General features: G+C 34.8%; 1 protein-coding gene across 2 annotated transcripts; it reads right to left on the bottom strand.

Moving 5' to 3' along the window:
- Positions 1-1,767: 1,767 nt before the first annotated feature.
- MTFMT (mitochondrial methionyl-tRNA formyltransferase) lies at positions 1,768-24,556 on the bottom strand. 2 transcript variants are annotated; one of them, XM_051980852.1, is made up of 9 exons: positions 24,049-24,556; positions 21,815-22,024; positions 20,936-21,058; positions 19,265-19,367; positions 6,885-6,960; positions 5,820-5,911; positions 3,953-4,031; positions 3,275-3,357; positions 1,768-2,221 (listed from the first exon to the last, which is right to left on the bottom strand). In XM_051980852.1, the coding sequence occupies exons 1-9, from the start codon at positions 24,432-24,434 to the stop codon at positions 2,018-2,020; spliced, it is 1,356 nt and encodes a 451-aa protein (XP_051836812.1). In that variant the 5' UTR covers positions 24,435-24,556; the 3' UTR covers positions 1,768-2,017. The 2 variants fall into 2 exon arrangements, with proteins under 2 accessions (XP_051836812.1, XP_051836813.1); XM_051980853.1 differs by having other exon boundaries at positions 20,936-21,034.
- Positions 24,557-25,837: the final 1,281 nt, after the last annotated feature.

The following is a 25,837-nucleotide window of genomic DNA, read 5'->3' as shown; positions in this document are numbered from 1 at the left end:
ATTTTAACTCTATTTTGTTAAGACTTAAGCTACATAGATTTAATATTCTCCTTCACTGTATGTGCCCAAATTCCAAATTCACCCAGGTCACCTGGATAACAATTCTACTCTTGTGACTTGTACCCCCACTCTTATATAACTTCACCAATCACACTTTCCATAGTTTAAAAACTGTTGTACCAACTCTCATTGTCTGCACTTAAGACACTTAAGAATTGATTTCATCTATGACGAAGTAGGGAGCTAAAAGAGCATTCATATTACTTCTTCATTAAAATGTCAACCAGACACCTGTGTTGAGATTTTGTTCAGTCATCTTATTAATCACTAAAAAAGATTGTATCATCCCTAATTTGTTTTTGGTCATTGAAAGGCCACTGGTTAATTGTCCCAGTTTATTGACAAATGCTAGCCCTACTAATAATTGGGTGATTGGAATCTATCAGAATAACTCTCAGGACAGACCTATTAAAGCTTCCTTCAATTATTAAAGGACTCTTATGAAAGATGCTGAACTTGTTAAGCATCAGAAAACCTAAGTACATTTGGTAGGATGCACTAATCTCTCCCACATTTCAATTTTGCTTGATAACAGTGATCTCAAGTGTCACTTAGGCTGCATAAAGTCAATAGGTAGAGTGAAACTCCTTCCCTATTCCTTCTCAACCAATCTGTTTTTAGAATTCAAACCTGATTTTTGCAGTCTAGTAACTTGATATTTAACTTAATCATTTATCTTTTTTTTTTTTTTGTTGTTCTTCCTTTCCTCCCATCCACAATTTGGTTCAGTACATGCTACAATCTTTTAATATTTTTTTAAAAGCCATGTGCTTTTATAGCCCTAAATAGCATTTATTCAATTTCTCTTTTAAGATTTAAGGTCACTTATGGGTAGAGAATTTATTTACTACTTTTTGAAAGTGATGTCTCACTTCCGAAAAAACAGAAATTATGATTATAATTTGTTTTATTATAACATTATATTTTGTTATAATTTTACAAATTATAATTTGTTTTATTTTATGGGAAAAATCAATTGCTGGTAGAAAGAATACTGAGTTGGAGTCAGAATATCTGGGTTAAAATTTCAGTTCAGCTACCACAATGGAAACATTTTGCAAAGATTTTCCAGGAAATTGCCAGTGTGGAAATTTAACCCTCAAAGGCACCTAATTTGTCATTCCCTATTCATTTGGGAATATAAGAAAATAGATACAAAGTGAGAATTCTGTATCGGGAGAACTCCATATTGGGAGATCGGACTTATATGGTGGGAGTTCAGCAGGGAAAATTATGTCACCAAACAGAAATTCAAAAGTTGACCAAAGCTCCTTCCAATCTATTCTGGGAGGCAAAAAGATAAGAATAGATACTCAAAATCTTAATTCATCAAGGTAATTATCAGGAATTATTCATATTACAGAAGGATTTTTCTGCTTTATAAGAGGATTCACAAAGAAATAAAATCTCTTAGTGAATGAGCTTTCCTCATGTATGTAAATGTTTACTTATATGTTAATTACCTGAAAGGAAGCTGAAGATGAGGGAGAAGAGAGAAACTTAAAGTTCACTGCTAATTAAATTTACTGAGAAATTTAATTAAAACACTGCCTCTGAAAGTACAAAAAAAACTGAAAGGGGAAATAATTCAATTTTCAAAAAATTCAATATATAAAAACTACTTAAACAACACATCATATGAATAAAGTATGGCACATTTATGTCCTAAACATATCTATAGACCATAATATGCTCTTAGACAGATAATTTTATCCATTTTGCAATCATATAAAGTTTTATTTACTTCCAAATAAAACAAAAATGTGTTTATTAATAATTTACCTTAACCATTAAAGCAGACAAGGCTATTTTGTAAAAAGGAAGCTGTTGACCGGTTTAAAATCTGAAGTAGCAAATAATCTCTTCCCAAAATAGTGCTGCTTTTAGCAAATGAAGTAGTAATTCCTAATAAATGAGATTTCTTAAATTAAAAGATAGATTTTTGTCCAACTTTTCCCTAAATAGTCAAAGCACTGTTGCATAGCAACAATTTAGATTGTTTCCCATGCTTCTTTTTGGTAAGGTTAAGAGTTTGAAATCTGCATTCCTTCAGCTGGGCTTGGGAATTCTGTTGAAACCAAAGATGCAAATAACCATTGTAGAAATCAGTAGCTGTAAGTTTTTTCTTGAATATAACTGACCGTACACCAATCCAGCCACCCTGTAGAGAAGATAAAATACATGGCAGTAAGACCAGGCAGTTATAGCAGAAAAGCAAAGCTTAGTTTTATAGACAGTCCTTAAAACAATTATTTCCTTAGTACCTAATCATAGAAAGTATAGTTGTAAATCCTGCTAGACAGATATATAAATACAATCCCATCCTATGTGAACTTATTACTTATGGCAAGAAAGACAAATACAAAACCAGAATGCATACACATAATATATAGATAATAGAATAAATATGAATTAAGAGGAAGGTACATAAATCAATGTAATCAAGAGAAAGTCTATTTTAATTGAGGGGAATTAGACAATATCATGAATTAGTCATTCTTTATAAAAACATTTTAAATATATATGCATGCATATATATGTATCCCAATTGTTAAGGAAAGCAACCTGATGGCTTACTCAAAAACCAGAAAAAAAAATAGCTACTATAAATCTTAAGTCTGACAGATATTCATATTTGAAAGCATTGTATACTAACCCCTAAAACAAAATTAAAAATCTTAATCTGGGATTTGTCAATATTAAGTTTACTCAAATATGTACCACTCTAGTAGAGTGGTAACTATATCTTCCTCTGAACCTAGCGTAGTCATTACATAAAAGATATTTAGTGAATGTTTATTAAATTTGTTATTGTTGCATATCCTTTCAGATTTTCAGTTAGGAATGAGTGCTCAACTAAACCTCATAGGTTAATATCATTTAACAAATGATGCTTCAGATTGAATGGCTCAGAAGAGAATTGAAGATAATTTGTTTATTGTTTAAAACTATTTGATATAGGAACAGCTAGTTGGCATAATGGATAGAACACCAGCCCTGAAGTCAGGAGGACCTGAGTTCAAATCTGACCTCAGACACTTAACATTTCCTGGCTGTGTGACCCTGAGCAAGTCACTTAAGCCCAATTGCCTCAGCAAAACAAACAAACAAAAACTATTTGATATAAACAAAGGAGATATGCAATTATATGCATACATGCTCAAGATGGTAAAGACAAGCAAATGAAATATTACAACCACAAAGAAAACTATACCTTGCAACAAACCAAGAGTGTTTGTGACTGTTTGTGATATATTATTGTTCCTGGAAGAACAGACTGTCCAGTTAATTTTTGATCTAAAAAAGTAAAGAAAGGAGAAAAAGAGCAACTTTTTGACTGATGATGATGAATGGAAAAGTTATTTTAAGTAATCTTAGAATAGCCCCCAAACTGGATAGAACTGCTAAATTTTTAAAAAGCTCTCAGTGTTGCCCTAACATTCCCATTTTATATGCTAATATCTGAAAATCTGGACCCACTGTGATTCATTAATATAACCAGAAATTTTTTAATACAGAGAGCAAAATGAGTCTCTTGTTAAACACATACTACACTTAAATACTGGAAAGATCCTGATAGGTCTGGAACTAACCTAAAGTTTAATTTGAGGACAGTAGGATTCTATAATCTGTGGCTGAAGAATCTTCCACCATTAAAAATATTCAACAAGTTGCCCATGGATATTTATTTATGGCATTACCCTTGGATGAAATTTATTAGACTACTACCACTTCAAGGAAAATGTTAACTGCCAACTATGCTAATTAATGAAATTATACCTAACCAAACTTGAGTTTCATATAAGAATTACATTTCAGGGACCTGACATAAATTATAATACATTTTCAGTTATCAAGTAAAAGCTTTTTTTAAAAATTATTTAAAGGTTACCAGCAAGAACTGGACTACTAGCTTCCACCAAATCCAGAAGCTTAATAATGCTACCCATCCAGAGCGTCTGCAATGGAATCTGAAAATGAATGCAAAATAGGGATGAAGAAGGAATACATTGTTCCAAAATTTCTTCTCAAGAATCATTAGATGTTTTTCCACTTATCTTCTATTAGTGAAGGAGCAATCTAAATGTTGCCTAGGCCTTTCTGGATAGGTTATATTGCTAATCCTTTTGAATACAAGGATTTGAGCTATAGGATATATAAGACAACATTCAGTAAAAATTAATCATCTATAAACATTTGTTCAACACCTACTATGGACAGTATACATCGATGAGTGTTATGGGCACCACATTAATTGTTTTGATTTACTTCTAGGATTTAAAAGAACATATGAGAAAGACTTTATCTCTCAAATATACTGAATCAGAACAGGTGGCTGAAGAATCTAAATCTGTTTCATGACACGGAGCAGGTGGTAATAAGTGCATGAGGAGAAACACATGCCATGAAACTGCTTTAAATCACTCAGCCACCTGTCCTGATTTAGTATGTTGGAAAGACAAATTCTTTGTTCTATTTTTAAAAAATTCTTAAAATAAAAAATATACAGATTTTCTCGAAGGCAGTAAAGTTTTTTTTTTTTTTTTTTAATGAATTCATTTCCACACACTGTGGAGCTAAGAGTTTTTAAAAATTAAAAAACAGTCCTTTTGGTTTCTTGTATGTAAGAGAAGAAAGAGTTCATTAAGGTTTTAGAAAACTTACGTTTCTGAAAACATTTAGGAATTGAAATAAACCAAAGAGATCTGAAAAGCCAAATACCGATTTCCTTCCCCTCTGATCTTCTCTCCCATCCCTGTGAGTATAACACTGATTTCTATAACATACTTTCACACTCTAAGAATTGTTCATCTCTGATCTATAATAATAACTAAGCGAGGTGGTGTGGTACAAGAAGATTAGTTATGCAGCTCAGCCCAGATTAAAATGTAACGAAGAATTATTTAACAAAAATACAATAAAATATAAATAATGCTAATATATCACTAATGTAGTCCATAGTAACATACACATAAGTCAGAAAAACCGAAGTCCCAATACTGTCTCAGATCTTATTGTGTGAATCTGGGTAAATTATTTAGCCTCTCAGTCTTAGTTTCCTCATTTATAAAAGGGGTTTAAAAATAACATTCACCTCACAAGGTTATTGTGAAAGTCAAATGATGAAATATGTATAGCATTCTGAATCTTTAAAAAAATCTTTAAATTAAATTAAATTAAATCTTTAAAATGTTACCCCATCCAATCACTGAAAAAAACTAGTGTGTCCCAGAAGTCTTACATACTTAATATTTCATTGAAACTTATGGGACACTCTGTATAATTTATTCTTTATCTCATATCTTCATCTAGAAAACTCATATCCTTTTGGAGCCTCCAAAATGTTTCTGAAACATTATTACTGATTAAAATTTAAATTTACTAAGAACTCTAAATGCCTTAGGCACTGTTGAGTACATTTAGAATATACAGAAACTAGTTTACAGAAATTAACATTTTAGGCTATGCCTTAATGCAATCTTTAGAACATCTCTGATAGGAAATCCAGCATAGAATCAGCAAAAAATGGGTAACTGAATCCAAGTATCTGAAGATACTAACATATATTACAACTTCAGTATACTTACAGTAATGTGTGAGATTTAAGAACTTGACTGATCATGCAAACAAGTCAATCTTTTATTTATATTTAATATATTCCTGAATTTAGTCATGTACAATCAGTCCTGATGCAAATATCCAAAAAGGTGATTTCCAGATAAAACTGAAAACAGATAAGACTGAAAAAGATGCCTTACCATGCTGCCAATGGCACGTTGAAGTCGTAATATTTCCTCTGGAGTCTGTTCCTCCCATTTTACACAACTCATAGCAACAGAGATCTTGGGAGCTATAATATATATCATTATTATTTTATTATATCATATGACAACTTAATATTATATATTATTATTAAAAATGTCAATAATTAAAATTAACATTTTCATACCTGCTAGATTATAACATCTATAAAAGCAAAGACTATGTCTGATCTAAACTTTGGCTCCTCCCCTGATCCAGTTTAGTTCTCTGCCACTATAAGCACTTAAAACAATCTACTAAACTGTTGAATTTCATGTTTATGGTGAAATAAGTACAACTGTATCAATTTATATTCCAGTTCTCTCAAAATTCCCTACTTCTCAAGGGTAACAATCAGTATGACATACACATCAAGTAATAAATAAAACTGGAGAGAAAGTAAATAGGGATACAAATTCTGTGGATTATGTGCCAGTTTTATTCAATTTTCAATAGTGTATGCATCATATTTAACATATATAGGACTGCTTGCCATCTAGGAGAGGGGGTGGAGGGAAGGAGGGGAAAAATTGGAACAGAACCGAGTGCAAGGGATAATGTTGTAAAAAAAATTACTCTGGCATGGGTTCTGTCAATAAAAAGTTATTATAAAATAAAATAAAATTTAAAAATAAAAAGTTTTTAAAAATTTCAATAGTGTAATTTGGGACATGAGATTCTTAGCTAAATTTTAGTTATAATTTCATTGGATATATTATTTAAAAGTTAACTTTTTTATTTGCAAAACAAAGAAGTGTGAATTTTAAAAAGGACAATTAAACAAGAATAAAATATTTTAAGCCATAGTTCATCTCACAATACTATGTTTTGTCTCTTGACTGAGTCTGTTTATGGTAGGGTTTGATGAAGGGAGGGTTTCATAGGGGACCTCAGTTTTTTAGCAGCCCAGGTAAAAATTTACTGTAGGTAAGCAACTTTCCTCTTTTGATACAAGGGAGTTAAGCAAGAGAGCTAATGGACCTGTTTAGCCCAAGGTGGAGTTTTCTGCAATTAGCTCTTACCATATGTTATTCCTTCAGCTGGTTGCTGCCTTTCATTTTTTAAGTTTTCAGGTAAGTTTCTCAAAACTGAAATAAGCTACAAAAAAGAATATTAAAAAAATTAATATTATAATAAGTACACCAAATTTTAATATGGCATAATTTCTTTTTACTTCAAAAGAATGGAAAGGGAGAAAGTCAAGTCAGCTACTATACTGGATTTTTACTGAGATACTATGTCAATAATTTCTAATAAGGCACCAGACTTTACATAGACACCAGTGGAACTACTCTTTTTTTCTAGTGGAGCTATACTGTGTCAATCAGCTCAGGCTCCTGGGTTGGTGAACCAACAGCATTCTCAATGTCAGTGGTCCACATGAGGAGTGTAGTCTGTAGTTAAGACATTTTTTTCTATAAGCTAACTGGTCCACATGGGAAATATTCATTCATTTACTGGAAATGAATTAGTATGTATTCATCATATGAAATATAAAGTCATAAGCCTGTTGACTATATAGCAGTATCTCCTCAACTTGGTTAAGTAGCCTAAATGTTAAAGCCTAAATGCATATTTACTAACTTATTCAATAATACAAATTTCAAGAAGACCATACACAAGTTAAGAACAAAGCTTCTTTAGCTCTCTGGTTATATACAGTATGACTTTCTATAACTATTGATAAATGTTAATCAATTCAGATGATTCCCAAATCCATCCTCTTTCTTCCCTACACTAAGATGCTTTCTCACACATTTTACAACATCTTTTCACACAACTCTCTTCCATGTTCTCAATGCTCAGGTCAAACACAACTTGCTTTCCTTTTTTTTTTTTTTACTCCCGAGAACTTGTGTTTGACTTTATTTATTTTTTTTATTTTATTTAATAATAAACTTCTCTGCCTTTCAAAGCCCACTCTTATTATGACCCTTATTATTTCTGTGTGTGGCCCCATCACATTCACAAGTCTCTCTCTGCTCACAACTTTAGAGAAGTGGTTGGCTCTCTTATACTGTCAGTCCCCAGGCTGTGCTGGCTATAACTGCTATGTTTCTCAATTTTGTACATCTTTTCCTCTTTAATCTCAGTAAGACCATGTTAGGACACTCCTTGACTACCGTGCACCTGAACCACTGCAAAAGTCTTTCTGCCTCCATTTTCTTTTTCTTCCTCTAAAATCAATTCATCACAATGTTACTAGAGTGATACTAGTGTATGAGACACCCAACATTCTTTTCAACATCTTTTGGCAGCCTCCTTCTGCTCACAAAGTTGTGCTCCAGAGAAACATTTTTTCACACAACATGAATAAAAACATCAATGCTAATACTATTTCTCCTTTAAAATCTTAATTATGAAGTCTTATAAAAGTACTTTTCACATTTAATAATTTTTAGTATAAAAATAGGTTTATTTTTCTCTTTCTTCCTCCAAATTTCCTGGAACTCCTTTACCCTGAGCATATTCCACATTTTCAAATCCTGAAACCAGCACTTAGGCTTCTGTCAATAAATTTCAAGCCCCAAAATATTTTGCCAACAAATTAGTTTGGGAAACACTGGCTTACCAAATAAAACAAATTAAGTTACAAATAAAGTTCAAAATACTTTGGAATTGAAGGTCTTCTACCCTCTAGCATCAAAACCAACTGCCTCTTTGGTCTTTTCACACAACTCTCTTCCATGTTCTCAATGCTCAGGTCAAACACAACTTGCTTTCCTTTTTTTTTTTTTTTTTTTTTACTCCCGAGAACTTGTATTTGACTTTATTTTTTTTATTTTATTTTATAATAACTTTATATTGACAGAATCCATGCCAGGGTAATTTTTTTTTACAACATTATCCCTTGCACTCATTTCTGTTCTGATTTTTCCCTTCCCTCGATGGCAAGCAGTCCTATATATGTTAGATATGTTTGCTTTCCCTTTACATGTTTTCACTTTCCCATCTTCACACCTTACTTTAGAAGACCCTAAAGCTGAAAGCCCTCTCCTATCTCAGACAGTTCATTTTACCATATTAATTAATAAACACTTATTAAGTTCTGGCTTTATGCCAGGCACTTGGAATTCAAAGTTAAAAATGAAAACTTATATTTTATCAGGAGAGACAACATAGACATTTATGAGTATATACAAGAGATATATAAAAGAATGCAAAGTGAGATTTCGTTGTGGTATGTTATGGGCCAGAACTCTGAACTTGAAACAAGGGTTCTTACTAAGTGGCAAGGTACTAAGTGGCAATCTAGTTTAGCATGGTTCAGTATATTTTAATCTTACAACAAATAATGTTTCCTATGATATAATGATTAGTTTATACTCAATCAGTACAGCATGAGATTCTTAATCTCAAGGTTGTGGGTTCGAGCCCCATGTTGGGCGCCAAAATATAATGTTCTTTGTTTCATTTTCTTGGAGTCTCTGGGCAGCATTCTTTCCACTTCAGTTATCACCACAAGAGTAGCCAGGGGTTAAAGTCCAAATCCTTTATTATCTCTTTCAAAGTCTTGTCTCCTTTCCTGGGGCTTGGTTAGCTTTCTTAAAGGCCTTCCAAAGTCTTGGTTTCAGTGGAGAAACTAAGGAGGAGAGCCTGCCAACACAAGGTGTGAGATGGGATGAATCTGTTTGAGTCCAAGGACTTGTGCTTCAGCCTCCAGTATGCTTGTCTTCTCTAGATCTCTCAATGAATCTAGCTGAGGCTCCTAACTTATATGCTCTACACTAAGTATAAAGCAACCATTATATCACAAGGAAACCATTATTTGTGGTAAGATTAAATCAATCATACTGAATTTAGAGAACTATTAAACACCATGCTAAGCTAGATAACCATTGTTTCATCAATTTCACTTAGTACCTTGTAAGAATCTTTGTTTCAAGTTCAGAGTTCTGGCTCATAACAGTGGTAGAGAGAGGATCTAGTAGCTGCAGAGACGAAGAATTGTCTCACAGAAGTGAAGATGCTTGAGTTGAGCTTGGGTAGAGAGGAGGGAGATGCAACTTCATGCTTGGAGGACAACCTATGCAAAAGTATAAAGTAGGAAGAAGGAAAGCATGTAAGGAAAAGTAAGACGGCAGTTTGGGAAGCATAGGGATAATGTCAAGGGAATTAATGGTTGATAAAACTGAAAGACAGGCAAGAGCCAGTTTGTAAAGGTCCTCATATGGAGGGATAGGGAGTGCTTTAGCATTCACTTTAACAGCTTTGTGGAGGATGGATTGAAATGGGGAGAGAATGAGGCAAGGAAACAAATTCAATGGCTATTTTGATATTCCAGATGAAAAGCGAGGAGGGCCTGAACCAGAGTGAAGCCAAGTAATCAAAGAGAAGGGACTGTGTAACAGATGTTGTGGTAACTAGATAAATGAGATGAGGGAAAAGTGAGGATTTGAGGATGATTCTGAGATTGTGAACCTGATTGATTGGAAAAGCTGTGGGGTCCTCAACATAAAGAGGGAATTTCAAAAATGGGATGGGGTGAGGTCTGAGTAAGAAACACTGAGTTCTGTTTTGGAAATATTCAATGATGAGATGTCTATGATAAGTCCAGTTCAAAAAGCCTTTTCAGTGATTCAGAAAAGAGACTAGGACATATAGACCTAGAATCACGTGTACAGAGATAATTATACAATAACAGGAACTGATGAAGTTACCAAGAGATAGCTCTGTTAACGTGACATCTATTCTTTAGGAACCAGTTCAAATGCCAATTCTCTTCTATGTAGAATGTTCCCTTCACGTCAGGAATAATTTTCCCCTCTCTGAACCAGTGAATTGATCATTGATTATTTTATGTGACAGATATCTGTGTATATGTTTTATTCTCCAATAGACTGTAAAATTTATGAGGAAAAAGACAATGTCTTATTTAAGCCTAAAGTTTTAGGTTTGAACTTTAGACTTTATTGTTACCAAAAAAAAAAAAGTTAACTAAGAGAATATTAATAACTTTAGATTCATGATTATTTTCCAAATCTTTACAGGAAAAATCTATACATACACAGAAGGCATCACTAATAAGGATTTATAGATAGCTTTTTACAAACAATATTCTAGAGCAAACTAGTTCTTTAGTGGTTTAGATATAAAGAAATTGACTGATTTGCTTCTAGTGAATTTGCTCTACTGATTCAGTCTATCAAAATATTCTCAACGAGGTGTCTTGCATGCATATGTCAATATTACATAGGATTCCTTGAAAATGAAAATTTTTTTCAGTGGTCTTCTGATTAAAAATATTAAGCAAGAATCAAATGGGAAGACATGAATTTGCCAAAAAATTTTTTTTTTGCCACCATCAGACTGTTCAGCACAGACTAAATAGAAGATGTATTTCCTACAAATGGTGAGGCCCTCCAGTTTGTGGATGATGTTAAGCTGATTTCATCAAGCCCAACAATATTGTAGAACTTTCTAAATGAGATCTATAATCATTCCAAGGAGTCTAGTCTACCACATATGCAAAAATGTTCATAGCAGCTCTTTTTGTGATGGCAAGGAATTAGAAATTGAATGGATACTCATCAGTTGAGTAATGGCTGAACAAATTATGGTACATGAATATAATGGAATATTATTGTTCTATAAAAAATGATGAGCAGACCAATTTCCGAAAATCCTGGAAAGACCTGCATGAACTGATGCTAAGTGAAATGAGCAGAACTAAGAAAACATTGTACACAGTGACAGCAAGACTGTGTAATCATTAATAACAGACCAAAATCTGTCTCTTTTCAGCAGTATAGTGATTGAAGACAATTCTAATAGATTTTGGATGGAAAATGCCATACATGTCCAAAGAACTATGGAGATTGAATGTGGATTGAAGCATATATTTTCACTTTTTTTTCTTTCTTGTGGTTTTTTCCCTTTTGTTCTAATTCTTCTTTCCCAGCATGACTCATGGAAATATGTACATGTATAATCTATCAGATTGTTTGGTGTCTTGAGGGAGGGTGGAGGTAAGAGAGGGAGGGAGAAAAAATATGTTAGAACTTAAAACCTTACAAAAATCAATGTTAAAAATCCTCTTTACATGTGATTGGAAAAAAATACTATTAAAAATAAAATAAAAAAAACGCAAATGGATAACGGAGGGGGGAAAGTCTGGTCTAATTATTGGTACAGAAAGAAATAAAGAATACCTATGGTCTAGTCTGCTATACGGTTCACTGAAAAGCCCACAAAGCTGGTCCATCAGTATATATAATTTAGGAAAATGGAGAGTAATCTAGTCTAAAAATGCAATAGCAGGAGAATGGACTGAGTTGATTTTGGGAAAATGTATAGTGTTTTTATTATCCCAAATTTTTGCCAGAAACAAAGAATCATTTTTTAAAAGAACAATATTTTATTGTTGTTCTATAAGAAATGATGAGCAGCCTGATTTCAGAAAGGCCTGGAAAGATCTACATAAACTGATGCTGAGTGAAGTGAGCAGAACCAAAAGAACATTATATACAGTAACAAGAAGATGATATGATAATCAACTATGATGGACATGGCTCTTTTCAACAAATAAGGTGATTCAAGGCAATTCCAATAGACTTGCAATGGAAAGTGCAATTCACATCCAAAGAAAGAATTATGGAGACTGAATGTGGATCAAATTATAGTATTTTCACCTTTTTTGTTGCTGCTGTTTGCTTTTTTTTTCCCTTTCTTGTATTTTTTTCCCCTTTTGATCTGATTTTTTTTTTTTTTGCACAGTATGAAAAATATGAAAGTAGGTTTAGAAGAATTGCACATGTTTAATCTATATTGGGTTGCCTGCTGTCTCAGGGAGGGGGGAAAGAGGAAGAGAGGGAGAAAAATTTGGGACACAAGGTTTTGCAAAGGTGAATATTGAAATCTATCTTTGCATGTATTTTGAAAAATAAAAACTATTAAAAACAACAACAATATTTTTTGATGCTCTCTGATCCTGAGTCATGGAAAAGCATATTTCAAAAACTAAAACTGAGGGGACATTAATTAAGACATTAAATTAACAGCCTCTCATGCTCATCAAGAGATTTGGGGGAAGGTTTCAGTACAATGGGTAAATGTGCTACAGATTCAGAATAGGAAGAGAAGTATAGGTCATACAAGATAAGAAGGTGAAGATGGCTAGAAACTACATCCCTGGAGGAGTATTACATAATTGAGATCTATCTATCTTTCTCAAAGTCTAACCCAGAGCTCTGGATAAAGTAAGAATTTAAAAGTTTGTTGAAACTAAATGTTCAAACAAAGTTGTACTCATGGTGATTCATTTGTCCAAAGAATTTAACCAGGTATTTTTCATTGTCAGCTTCAGTAATATGAGGAAAAGTGGCTCTCAATCCTGAAAATGGACACTTCAGTAATATATGTATGCATGAATGAATATATTTCATCTCGCATGCAGAACATCACAAACTTGTTCATAAGGTAAACTTCTAAACATTATGCTTTAAAAATATGGATTATAATAGAAAAATGCTTTAAATTTATATAGCACTAACAGGAATTCCTAATCACTAGTCTTCTATAATATTATATGGTTCAGATTCTTAAATATTTTCTGTAAAAACATTCCTTTTGGTATGTGTTTAAACTTTACTGACACTTATGCAGTATTTCTTTTCCTCAATATTGTACAATAACTTGTTTGTTATGATATTGTTTTTCCTGGTTCCCACTCTACTCTTTCCCTTGCAAAAATCTGTGAATCTATTCCTTTTTTCTTTAATTTTTTTATTAAGGCCTTTGATTTTCAAAGTATATGTATGGATAATTTTTTGACATTGGCTCTTACAAAACCCTGAGTTCCAAACTTTTCTCCTTTTCCCCCCACCCCCTCCCCAGATAGCAAGTAATCCAATATATCTTAAACATGTACAATTCTTCTATACATATTATGCTACACAGGAAAGATCAGATCAAAAAGGAAAAAAAAAATGAGTAAGAAAACAAAATGCAAGCAAACAACAAAAAAGTAAACAATCTATGTTGTGAGTCACACTCAGTTCCCACAGTTCTCTCTCTGGGTGTAGATAGCTCTCTTCATCACAAGATCATTTGAACTGACTGTTGAAAAGAGCTATCTATGTCCATGTGATTCTATTCTTTAAAAATATTTCTACCCATTTTCTTTTCCAATAAAAAGTGGGTTTGATTCCACTATAAGCAAAATCAGATTTTCAATTCAGCAGATATTTATTAAGTGTGTGCAGAACACTCAAGTAGTAGAGAAATACAAAATTTAAGTAAGAGGTGGTTCTTGCCCTTTGAAACTTCAAATTTTATTGGTATATTGTCAACTAAAAGAGGTGATGAATGAGTACACGGCTGAGGATCAAAATGAAGAACTTTAGAAGGATTAAGGGGAAAAGGTGGTTATAGCTGAAGAAGTAGTAAAAAAGACTTATGGGAGAATTGATATTTTCTGTGGGCTCTAAAAGAGGGGAAGAACTTTAATATATAAAAAAGGGGAGGAAGATCATTTAAGCACAGACACATTATCAAAGATATCAATATGGAAAAGTGGAAGCATGTTCCAGATACAGAACAATTGAGGTTAGCTAAAGAACAGAGTACAAGATAAGAAAACAGGAAAGGAAAGGAAGAATGAATGCCAGATTGGGAAGAGTCTTAAGCAAACACTAAAGGATGATGGAATACTTCTAAGCCATCTGGAATGATGACTATGAAGAACATATCCTGAATGTAATTATGTAAAGGAAGATTATATAGCAAAAAATTTCTAATAACTTTTTAGTAGAGTCTCTGGGGTTCTCTAAGTATACCATCATATCATCAGCAAAGAGTTAATTTGGTTTCCTCATTGCCTATTCTTATTCCTTTAATCTCTTTCTCAACTCTTACTGCCAAAGCTAGCATTTCTAATACAATATTAAATAGTAACAGTGATAGTGGGTCACCTTGTTTCACTCCTGATCTTACTGGGAATGGTTGCAGTTTGTCCCTGTTACATATAATGCTTACTGCTGGTTTTAAATAGATGCTCCTGATTATTTTAAGGAAAAGTCCATTTATTCCTATACTCTCAAGAGTTTTTAATAGGAATGGATGTTGGATTTTATCAAATGCTTTTTCTGCATCTATTGAGATGATTATATGGTTTTTGTTAATTTGATTATCAATATGGCCAATTATAATGATAGTTTTCCTAATATTGAACCAGCCCTGCATTCCTAGTATAAATCCTACTTGACCATAGTGTATTATCCTGGGGATGATTTTCTGGAGTCTTTTTATAGCAAAAAATTTCATAACTGATACAGAAAGCAATTCTGGTACATTGTTTAAATAATGACCAAGATCTCATTTCTTTTATTATGGGTAAATAACTGAGAGGTACAGTGTCAGATGCAATCATTAATAACCACTTCTTTTGCTGTTTTGTGAATTGTTTCTGGGGCCTTAGGGCATCCCTTGGCCCCACCTCTGTTCTATACATGCTATGATTAATTTTCTGGATAGTTAGGGGATTTTGTCTATTGTTTTTGCTAATTATCATGTTTGTACTGTCTCTCTCGTTCTGATTCCTATATATGAACATCTGTATATGGTAATAGGGTGGTAAGGAGGGAGAAGCTAAGTGATGCAGTAGAGTGCCAGGCCAGAAATCAGGAAGATGCACCTTCCTGAGGTAAAATCTGGTTTCAGACATGTACTAGCTGTGTGATCCCAGGTAAGTCACTTTTCCCTGTTTGCCTCAGTTTCCTCATTTGTAAAATAAGCAGAAGAAAATGGCAAAACCACTGCAATATCTCTGTCAAGCAATGGAGTCATGAAAAGTCAAACACAATTGAAAACAACTGAACGACAACAATCTGTTAATGGTTGTTAAAATTTATCAATTTTTAAAAAAAGGTTTTTGGGCAACAGGGTAAAATGATTAGATTTATGCATAAGAAGATTAATTTAACAATAGTGTAAAGGCTTACTAGAGAAGGGAGAGAAAGGCCACATAAAATGCTACAACAGTACAGGCAGGTAGAAATAATGGCAATGGGAATAGGAACCAATTGGTATGTGAAATAAATATTGCAGAGGTAGAATTGACAGGACAATGAAAGTTATTATTTAAAGATATGAGGGTGAGGGAAGATTTAAAGATAACTCCACTAATTAGTAAACATTTATAAAATCCCTTTAAGTTCCAATACTATGCTAGATGATAGAAATACAAAAACAAAAAAGAGGCAGTCCCTGCTTTCAAGGAATTTACATTCTATGGGGTAGACATGTTCACAAAAAAGAAATGTAGAATACATATTTAAAAATTATGCAATGATATACACAGTATTAACTGGAAGAATCAGCAAAGGCTTTTAGAAGAGGAGTTCTTCTAATCCGAAGTCTATGGGATTGTTGTTGGGTTTTTTCCCCCTATAATCATAGCTTTTTATTTTTCAAAGTACATTCAAAGATAGCTTTCAACTAAGCAAAACTTTGTGCTCCAAATTTCCTTCCCGCCCTCCTCATTTCCTCCCCTCCCCTAGACAGCAAGCAATTCAATCAATATAGGTTAAACATGTGCAATTCTTCTAAATATATTTCTACATTTATCATGCTCCACAAGAAAATCAGTCAAAAGGGAAAAAAAAATTAGAAAGAAAAAAAAAAAAACAAGCACACAAACAACAACAACAAAGGTGAAAATACTATATTATGATCCACATTCTGTTCCCATAGTCCTTTCTCTGGATGTGGATTGTTTTTTAAAATATTTTGATAATGATTTTGATATAATTAGTCTCTTTTGCAGCCTTATTTTATCTTATGCATTTAAAATATTCTGAATATTAAAAATTATGTATGTGTTTTGATCTCCTTTTGTGATAGGAATTCTAGAATAATAGATCAGGGTAAAACTGGCTATAGTTTGCTTAGATTTTACAACTCCTTTGACAAAGTAACTTGTGCTAGTCTTATGGACAAGATGTAGATATGTGAGCTGGACAAATAAAAGAGTTAAGTAATTTTGAAGTTGCTAAATTTCTGCACACAAAGTGCAGTTAACTATAATTCCATATCAACTTAGTTAGTTCTTCAGTGAACTAACTCAGAGATCACTGCTTGGTCCAATGTCACTGAAGACATCCCATATGATGAATAAATGTGGCTAAGCAAAACAAACTAACACAACATGCTTCTTCTTATCTTTCCAGTCTTCTTGCACATCATTCTCCTCCAAGCACTCTACAATCTAATCCAGAGATGCAATTTTTATTCACTGTTCTTAAATAATCCTTTTTCTAATCTTTTTTCTTTAACAAACAAAAAAAATTCCAACTTTTTTGATGCTCCATTATATTGCTGTCACTTCCCAATAACTCCCTTTGATTTCATCAATAAATTTTTTTTTTAACAAAAAGAAAACGGTTAAGCAACACACAATAGCACATGTCCCACCTATAATATACTATTTCTGGGCTGAAAGGGAAGCATGCTTTACTATCACTCCTCTGAAGTTATGAATGGTGAGCATATTAATTAGCAGATCAGTGCATAATCAGTTCCTTATCACCACCCTAATAATTAGTGCTCTTCCCTTCAGATTATCAATTTATTTCTAACATAGTTAAAATGAACATAATGCTCTAGATATGATCTAAGAGAATACAAAGGAATTAGAAATTCCCTCTGTTTCTATTAATGCAGCTGAAGATTACATTTTCTTTTTTCACTGCTTTGGCATGTTATTGATTCACAATGAATTCAGAGTCAACTAAACCCCTATGTTTTTCAAATAAACTGTAGTATTTCCCAATCTGTACATGTGTAGTTGACTTTTTAAGCCCAATCATAAGATTTTAAAATTAAATCTATCAAATTTTGTTAGATTTATCCTAATGAGATTTTTGTATCCTCATTCTGTCACTGAGCATGCTAACTATCCTTTGTAGATTTGTCATTGTCACATGTCACATGTGCCCACATCACTGACAGAAGAGGACCAAAAAGAACCAAAAAAAATCCTATTGCACTCTGCTAGAGATCTTCTCTCAAGACAAAATCAATCCAATAATTATAATTTTTTTTAACCACTCATTTAACTAGTTATAAAGTCACTTAACTGTTCTATCATCCAGACGACATCACTAAATCTTATCCATATAATGGAATACCTGTCAAGTGCCATACCAAAGTGCCATACCAAAACCCAGGTAAATCCCTAAGAAATGCCCTGTTAACTACTCTAGTATATGAGACATTTCTAATTTCATTAGCATAGGACACTCCCAGCCAAGCAGACTGGAACCCATTTATGATTTAGTACATTAGTCCAAGGAGGTTCAGTGAGATACACAAAAGTTAAAAGACTGTCCAAAGTCATGAAAATAATAAGTATTGGAGGCAAATTATAATCAATATCTTCCTTACTTCAAGTGGAGCACTCCATCTACTACGCCGAACTGCCTCTATGACTCAAATAACATCACCTAAAAAGGAAATGAACTTAGCCTCACTTAACTTGCTCTTGGTTTACCCACTTTTAGCAAGTTTCCCATTCTAAGCACTTACAAGATATTCCTTTAATGACATAAGTCTCACTTATAAAGTGCTTTTCTCTATAGGAGCCTCGTGAGGTAAATAATGCAAGTGTTATCTACTTTTTATAGAGGAGGTAACTGAATCTTGAAGAGGTTTAAGTGACTTGCTTTTATAGCTAATAAGCTATAACTGGAGTAGGTATTTGAACCCAGGTCTTCAAAATCCAAGTACAGGATTCTTTACATGTCATTTCATACTTTTCCAACAAAAGAATACAAATGAGTAAGTACAAGGCACATGGGAAGTCCTGATTATGCTGTCTGAATTTCTAAATGAAAAAGCTAAATATTGAATGAATGATGTTAAAGAAGTTTGAGAAAGAAGAGATCATAGAAGGCTGGGATGGTCAGGGAGTACTTCAGAATGGGGCTGTGGCTATACAGGCAATATAAATCTTGGAGAAGAAACGAGAAAGAAGGGATTTCAGAGAATGCAAACAGTATATGCCTTAAAGGGGGTGAGGCAGCAGAGCTCTGAATATGTTTGAAGAATGGTAAATATGCTCAATTAGGCCAAAATATAGGGGTGAGGAAGGGAGAATGAGAGAGATAAGGTGAAAAAGGTAGATGGACTGGATTACAGAGGACTATGAATGCCAGCCTAATATTTAAATAACACAAAATTCAATCACTTTTTACCTTCCTCAAAGAATTAGTTTAAATACCTTATCATTCAATTCAGGAAGTATTTGTTAAAAGACAACATGGAGGACACAAATAGAAAAATGAAAATAGTCCTTGCCTTCAAAGAGTTAACCTTCTACATGATAAACTGTTCCTTATATTGGCACCTTAAAGGAAACCTTTATTTGGTGGACTGAAAGAAACTGTGAAGTGGGAAAACTTACCATGTTGGCACCCAGTCTTGATAATACTGTTTCCAATTCCTTTGCTGTACACCGAGGTGGTACAGGAATTGCTTCTTGTTTAATAATTGGACCTACATCAAACCTAACAGAAAAATTAAAAAGAAAACCACTCTTATTGACAATATTTACAAAGAATAATATATCGCACTCACATTTCTGCTCTCTTGGACTTTTAGTAAAAACACAGAACATTAGCTATACAGGGAGGGTCTTGCACAGAAGGCCAATCTGATTAGTAGCTGACAGCTACCTCTAACATCAAAAATAAGGGGAGAAATGCAGTAGTTTAAATAAAAATGTTGTTTTTTTTTTTTTTTTTTGCTGAGGCAATTGGGGTTAAGTGACTTGCCCAGGGTCACACAGATAGGAGACACAGTTAAGTGTCTAAGGCTGGATTTGAACTCAGGTCCTCTTGACTTCAGGGCTGATGCTCTATCCACTGCGCCACCTAATTGCCTTAATGGTCTTGTTTTGACAACATAATTCAATACAGAATTGAGAGGCAGAATAAACAGACAGAAACCAATCTGTTTGAAAACTTAATGTGTTTTAAAATTTAAAATGTTCTTTTCTAAAAAAGGAAAAGAGCATGATGTGTATACACACATCAAAAAATATACAAAAGTGAAATTACCTTTAGCCAGATGTCAAGGGGAAGATATTCTTTTACTACAAACATAGTTATCTTTCTTTACTAAAAATACAGATTAAAAGGTCTACCATCCATGGAAATAAGATTAGAACAAACATTGATTCTTTTTATATTTCTTTCTTCAAAGATTACATTTTGTTTACTTAAAAGTTCTATGTTTATTAAGTCATCAGGACTACCAATAAATAACATGTAAATTTTCACATGTGTTTCATATCAGGGAGCAAGGTTCTCCTTCTCTCATATATATGCATGTGTACACACACACATGTGTATATGTAGATGTAAGAATATGTATGTGTATATGCTTGTTTGTATATATGTTACACACATATGTGGCTTCATATCCCTTCACATATGCTGATATCAAACACAGGTTTCATGACCTAGCTACAAGAATAAAAATTTCAACAGAATGACAATTTGTAAATTTTTAAGTTGTTCTTTTCTGCTATTGACATTAACTGACAGGAACATATATAAAATTGCTATACTTAGTTTTTACTTTTGTAGTACGTATTACGGAAAATCTGTAACTAGCATTTAAAAGCATACTCATCAAAATTTATAGCAACAATATTACACAATCATTCATTATTCTTTTTTCTTTCTGTGATAAATAACAAATGGCTATTACAAACAAGAATATAAATACTAGTCTTTGATAAGCAGAGTTAAATCCATATCATCTGACAGAATTACCCAAAAAAGAGCACTTGATTGGAATTTAATTTCTAACAATCTAAATTCAAAAGTTTAAAAACCACACAAGGACTTTAAGAAGGGTATGTATGTTCTAAAAAAATAAAGAATTTATAACTTAAGGTTTGGAGTTTATGATTAAAAAAAAAATCACCATACACTCACTTCCATTTTTATGGAGTTAAAAATAAACTTTAATACTCAGAAATTGGAGAGAACGATTAATAATTAGTACCATTAGAAAAGCATATTAAGGATACTGACATTTTTTTTTAAAAAAAGGAAATTTGCTGTACCTTTTAGGTTTGATTTGCATAATTGTTACCCCAGTAACTGTGTCTCCATGAAGCACTGTATGGACTACAGGGGCAGGACCTCGCCATCTTGGGAGATAACTGGGATGGACATTCAATATTCCACTGGATTAGAAAATTGGGGAATTAACATATATGTGGGTTTATAACTTACTCTTAGGTAAACTGTTATGTGATCTTAAATAATGCTTACTTTTTCTAATTTACAGAAAATTGCTTTTTACATAAAATCATATTAGTTTATTTATTATTCCAAAAGTGTTCCATAATAATTCATTAGGAACTTAATAAATAATTTTTTTTTAAAAAATTTACCACAAAATGAAGGAAAAGATCTCAAGACCCAGTATGCATTTTATTCCCACTAACATCTTGGACAATGTAAAATATATTAATAATCTATTCAGGCACTGGCTGCCCTCATTTCATCCAAACAACCCAAACCAACCTTTCTATATCTCTACTATCTATACATGTATCTCTGTATCTCTACCATGTTATCTATTCACTTCTACATACTTATCCTTCATGTAAATGTTTCATTGCTCTTTCTGTTTATACTGCATATGCCTATGACAATCTGTATATTTGTCTCTGTAAACTCCTGAAGTTTTGGATTATTACTATAACAGTGCCTAGGCACTATTGGGTAGTGCAGTGCCACCCAAAATTAAACATATACTGCTTTTTGGTGGTAATGACTCATACTAATAAGTCCTTTTTTCTTGTTATTTTTAGTGACAAGCAGATTCTAAGATTAAAGGAAACAAAATTAAAGTTCAAATAGTAACTATTACAACTTAACACCAAGTTCAGCTATGACTAGTGATATCTAAATTTCTTTTTTAAAAAAGAACTTACTATGGAAATTTAAGAATGAGTTCTTCATTCAAAAGACGACCAAATGAAGCCACCACTCCAACATCGAACTCCCCAGATCCCACATCAGGCCATTCATATAATGGAAGCTGGGACTGAAGGGCAAAACTTTTCACTGGCAGTCCTTTTGGTGAAGGGGTAGGCACTGTGACCACTTCTAAATTTTCTACTAGCTGGTCCCCTTTATTTTCCCTTAAGATGGTAAGACAGGAAGGAAAATGCCAAGCTTAGTGAGTGATTTTCTTAAGATATATAATACAGCTGAATGAGAATATCATATTTTGTTATATACAGAGAGTATAATACCTTTTTGATTGAACTAGTAAAAGATTCAATGTTAGATACCTAAACCAAAAGATTAAGTAAAAAATTTGGGATCAAGGTGAAAGCCAGATGAATTTGTAAAAATGTTGGAATAGTTTAAAAAGAAATAATTTTATTTACTTTTCAACCACAACACACAATATGTCAATCTATAAATTGTTGCAATAATAAGTAAAATAACATAAATTCATGAAAAATTTAGGGTCACAAAATCAGTCAGAATATTTTATAAAACATTAAATAATCACAAATGTTCTATTAGGTTCTGAATATTTTATTCAACAACTATGGCAGTCATGTCAAACTCCCAGCCTGTGTATAGGAGTTACCAGTGCAGTCCAAACCAGATTAAAGTGTAACTGGGAAATGTTTAACAAAATAAAAAATATATAAAGTAACATAATAATGCTAATCTGTAATTTGTTTAATATGCTCAGGTTTGATTCCACTGAACCACTCTTATATAGAAAGGTTTGGGAGGTAGCATGAAGTGGTAGAAAATATACTTATTTTGGAGTCTGGACTGAAATTCACTGTGCTATTTACTTCCTATTTAAGTAATTTTAAACTCTTCAGGCCTAATTTTTTTCCTTATCTACAGAATGAGGATAAAACATAGTAACTTTCTCTCAGGGAGACTGTAAAATAAATATGCAACAATACTTCACAAATTTAAAGTATTATGCCAATTATTATGTGTAAAGGTAAGTATCTCAGAAGGAATATTAAAAAAAAAAAACGGGGAACAGAAGGATAATACAGAAGGTTTGTATTGGGGTTTAAAGTATGTCTCCAGTCACCAAGAATTCTTAACTTTTTTTCCATCATGGGGTCAACCCCTTTGGCAGGTTAGTGAAGTCCAAAGACCCCCTCTTTGAATATTTTCAAATGCATAAAATATGCAGAATTAATAACAACAAATTAACATTTATATAACACTTCTTAGAATATTTTCAAATGCATAAGCTACGCATTATTAATAATAACAAACTAACATGTACATATTGCATATTGCAAACTAAAAGTTTGCAAAGCACTTTACAAAATATCTCATTTGATCCTCTTAACAACCCTGGGAAGCTGAGGCTTCTGTTATTCCTATTTTACAGGTGAAGGAACAGAGGCAGAGGTTATGTGATTGGCCCAGGCTCACAAAGCTAATAAGTGTCTGGGCATCCTAACTCCAAGTCCAGCTCTATCTAGGTACCAAAGGATAATTGTCAACATATTAGTACAGTCTTTTTTCTTTCTTTTTTTTGCTGATGCAATTGGGGTTAAGTGACTTGCCCAGGATCATACTGCCAATAAGTGTTCCATGTAGGCTAGATTTGAACTCAGATCTTCCTGACTCTGGAGCGGGGCTGTGTAACCAGGTAGATATTCTTCTTCGTTTCTGTCACATACACACACACACACACACACCTGAAAGGGCCTGGATACCCTCCCTCGTTTCTCTCACTGTCACTGTCTCATACACACACACATACACACACACACACACACACACACACACACACACACATACACACACACACACCTGAAAGGGCCTGGATACCCTCCCTCGTTTCTCTCACTGTCACTGTCTCATACACACACACACACACACACACACACACACACACACCCCTGAAAGGGCCTGGATACCCTCCCTCGTTTCTCTCACTGTCACTGTCTCATACATACACACACACACACACACACACACACACACACACACACACACACCCCTGAAAGGGCCTGGATACCCTCCCTCGTTTCTCTCACTGTCACTGTCTCATACATATACACACACACACACATACACACACACACACACACATATACGGGGCCGGGGCGCGAACTCCATACGGAGCTTGGCTGCGGGCGGAGACCCGAGCCCCGGCCCCAGGTACCTGGCTGCGCTCAGCGCCTGCAGGGTCTGCCGGGCAAAGTCGTCGGTGCCGAAGAAGAGCACCCGCCAGGGGGGCCGTTCCCGGGCTCTAGGCCGGACCGCCGGGCCGGCTTCTAGGCCGGGGCTGGAGGCCCGTCCCCGCCATTGCTGCACCGGTCTCCTCCGGGAAGCGCAGCACAGACTACAGGGCAGCGCCGGAGACCGAGCGGGAACTGGTAAGCGCCAAGTCAGTAGGAACGACCGCATCGCGCACACGTCGTCCCGCGGCCCACACTCCGCATGCGCAGTACGGCAGGGGCGGGACCTCGCGGAGGGGAGGGGCTTCCGGGGCGGGGGCGGGGGTAGGGGAGCCTTGGAGAATTGATGGCGGAGGCTCTCTGGTGGCATCCCTAATCCTCCAGCAAAAAATATTTTAGGCGAGTATTATGTGCCTGGCACAGAGTTCAGCGCGGAGCATAAAAGGCAAAAAGCCCTGGCCCTGAGCAGCTGGCCTTTTCACGTGTGAACTCCTAGGTCCGTCCGTTTCAGTAAGCGGGCACATGTAACGAGCCTGCGTAGTAGATGGAAGCGAATTTGAGAGGACCGGCAGCCTCAGCACTTGGGCCAAGGGCCAGGATCTTCTCCCAGATGGGACAGCTTTACAAGGGCCAAGTGGGACTCAAAGATAGGGAAGCTCGCCCACCCCTTCCTTGAGGGCTACCGCCGGGGCCCAAGGCCCGCGGTTTGGGATTTTTCCAGTGTTGATTGCCTGTGCTGATTTTTTCCCCTCTCTCTTTCTTTTAAAAAATATACTATTTATTATAGGGGTTGGTTGTGACGAGGTACGGATCGTGGCAGGGATATGGGTGGGTCTCCTAGTTCTCCAGATCACCGGGTTCGCAGCGAGACACGCTACACAAAGGCTGAGAAAAGGCTTTTGTCAAAGAGAGAGACACCGAGATGTTCTCTTAGTGGGCAATGTCCAAGAATTGCCAAGAGACCTTTTCTCAGGGCTTACTCTTCTACAGAAACAGAACAATTTGGGTTTTGCATCCGAAAGGAACATACTGGAGAGAGGGTGTGGGAGAGGAGTCTTTCCCAGGGAATGCAGATGCTCTTCTGGGCCAGGCTGCCTTGTCCTCATCCTCTCCCCCTCAAGCAATAAGCACAAATTCTTTTGGAGAAGGGTCGGTGGTGTCAAATCTTCGGTTTCTACTTCCTGCTGGAAACGGTCGTAGAGCGGTGCTTGGGGGAGAGAAGCGGGATCTGGAAGCGGCAGCCACAGTGTCCAGTGGATGCGGAGTTTGCCCATCAGTTATCTCAGGGTTCCCGGGTCCAGAAGTTGGAAGTTGGCAGCTTGTAGCCTAGAAGAAACAAATCTCCCGAGCAATCTGAAAACGCAAGGACCGAATATGATTAGAAGGATAATAATCAAAAGGGGGTTAGTATAGGTGCCAGTAGGGACCATATCCAGGAATCCCACCCAGAGGAGGACTTGGGGGGTGTGAGAAACTGCTCATGGATGTCTTGCACCCAGGCAGCCTTCTGTAAGATTCTCTGTGCGCAACTCAGCTTTCCTTGAGTTGTTAATATACATTCATGCTCTAAATATCCAACCCAAGGAAATAGCATCCCAGCCCCTTTCTGCAAGTACCACAGAGTTCTCCCAAAATCCCCGCTTATGTCTAAGCAAGTGGCCCAAGGGGCACGACCCGTAGTGTTTGAAGGGCGTCAAGCACCGGGTGGAGAGAATCACAGTGGGAGTGGGTTCCAATCAGAGGCATTTCTCTTAATAGGCCTCTGAGAGGTGC

Source organism: Antechinus flavipes, chromosome 2 (assembly GCF_016432865.1).
Source record: "Antechinus flavipes isolate AdamAnt ecotype Samford, QLD, Australia chromosome 2, AdamAnt_v2, whole genome shotgun sequence".
Taxonomy (NCBI): Eukaryota; Metazoa; Chordata; class Mammalia; order Dasyuromorphia; family Dasyuridae; genus Antechinus; species Antechinus flavipes.
The sequence above is the reverse complement of the archived record's forward strand: the minus strand, read 5'-3'. Positions and strand labels throughout refer to the sequence as shown.

Bases quoted from the DNA above. Each gene is read 5' to 3' on its own strand.
- MTFMT (XM_051980852.1), bottom strand. From the start codon at position 24,434: ATGCCACCAGAGAGCCTCCGCCATCAATTCTCCAAGGCTCCCCTACCC. The intron at 5,912-6,884 runs GTAAGAGCTAAT...TATATATTATAG, and splicing joins AGCTGAAGGAATAACATATG to CTCCCAAGATCTCTGTTGCT. The intron at 4,032-5,819 runs GTAAGGCATCTT...ATTCATTTTCAG, and splicing joins AACGTGCCATTGGCAGCATG to ATTCCATTGCAGACGCTCTG.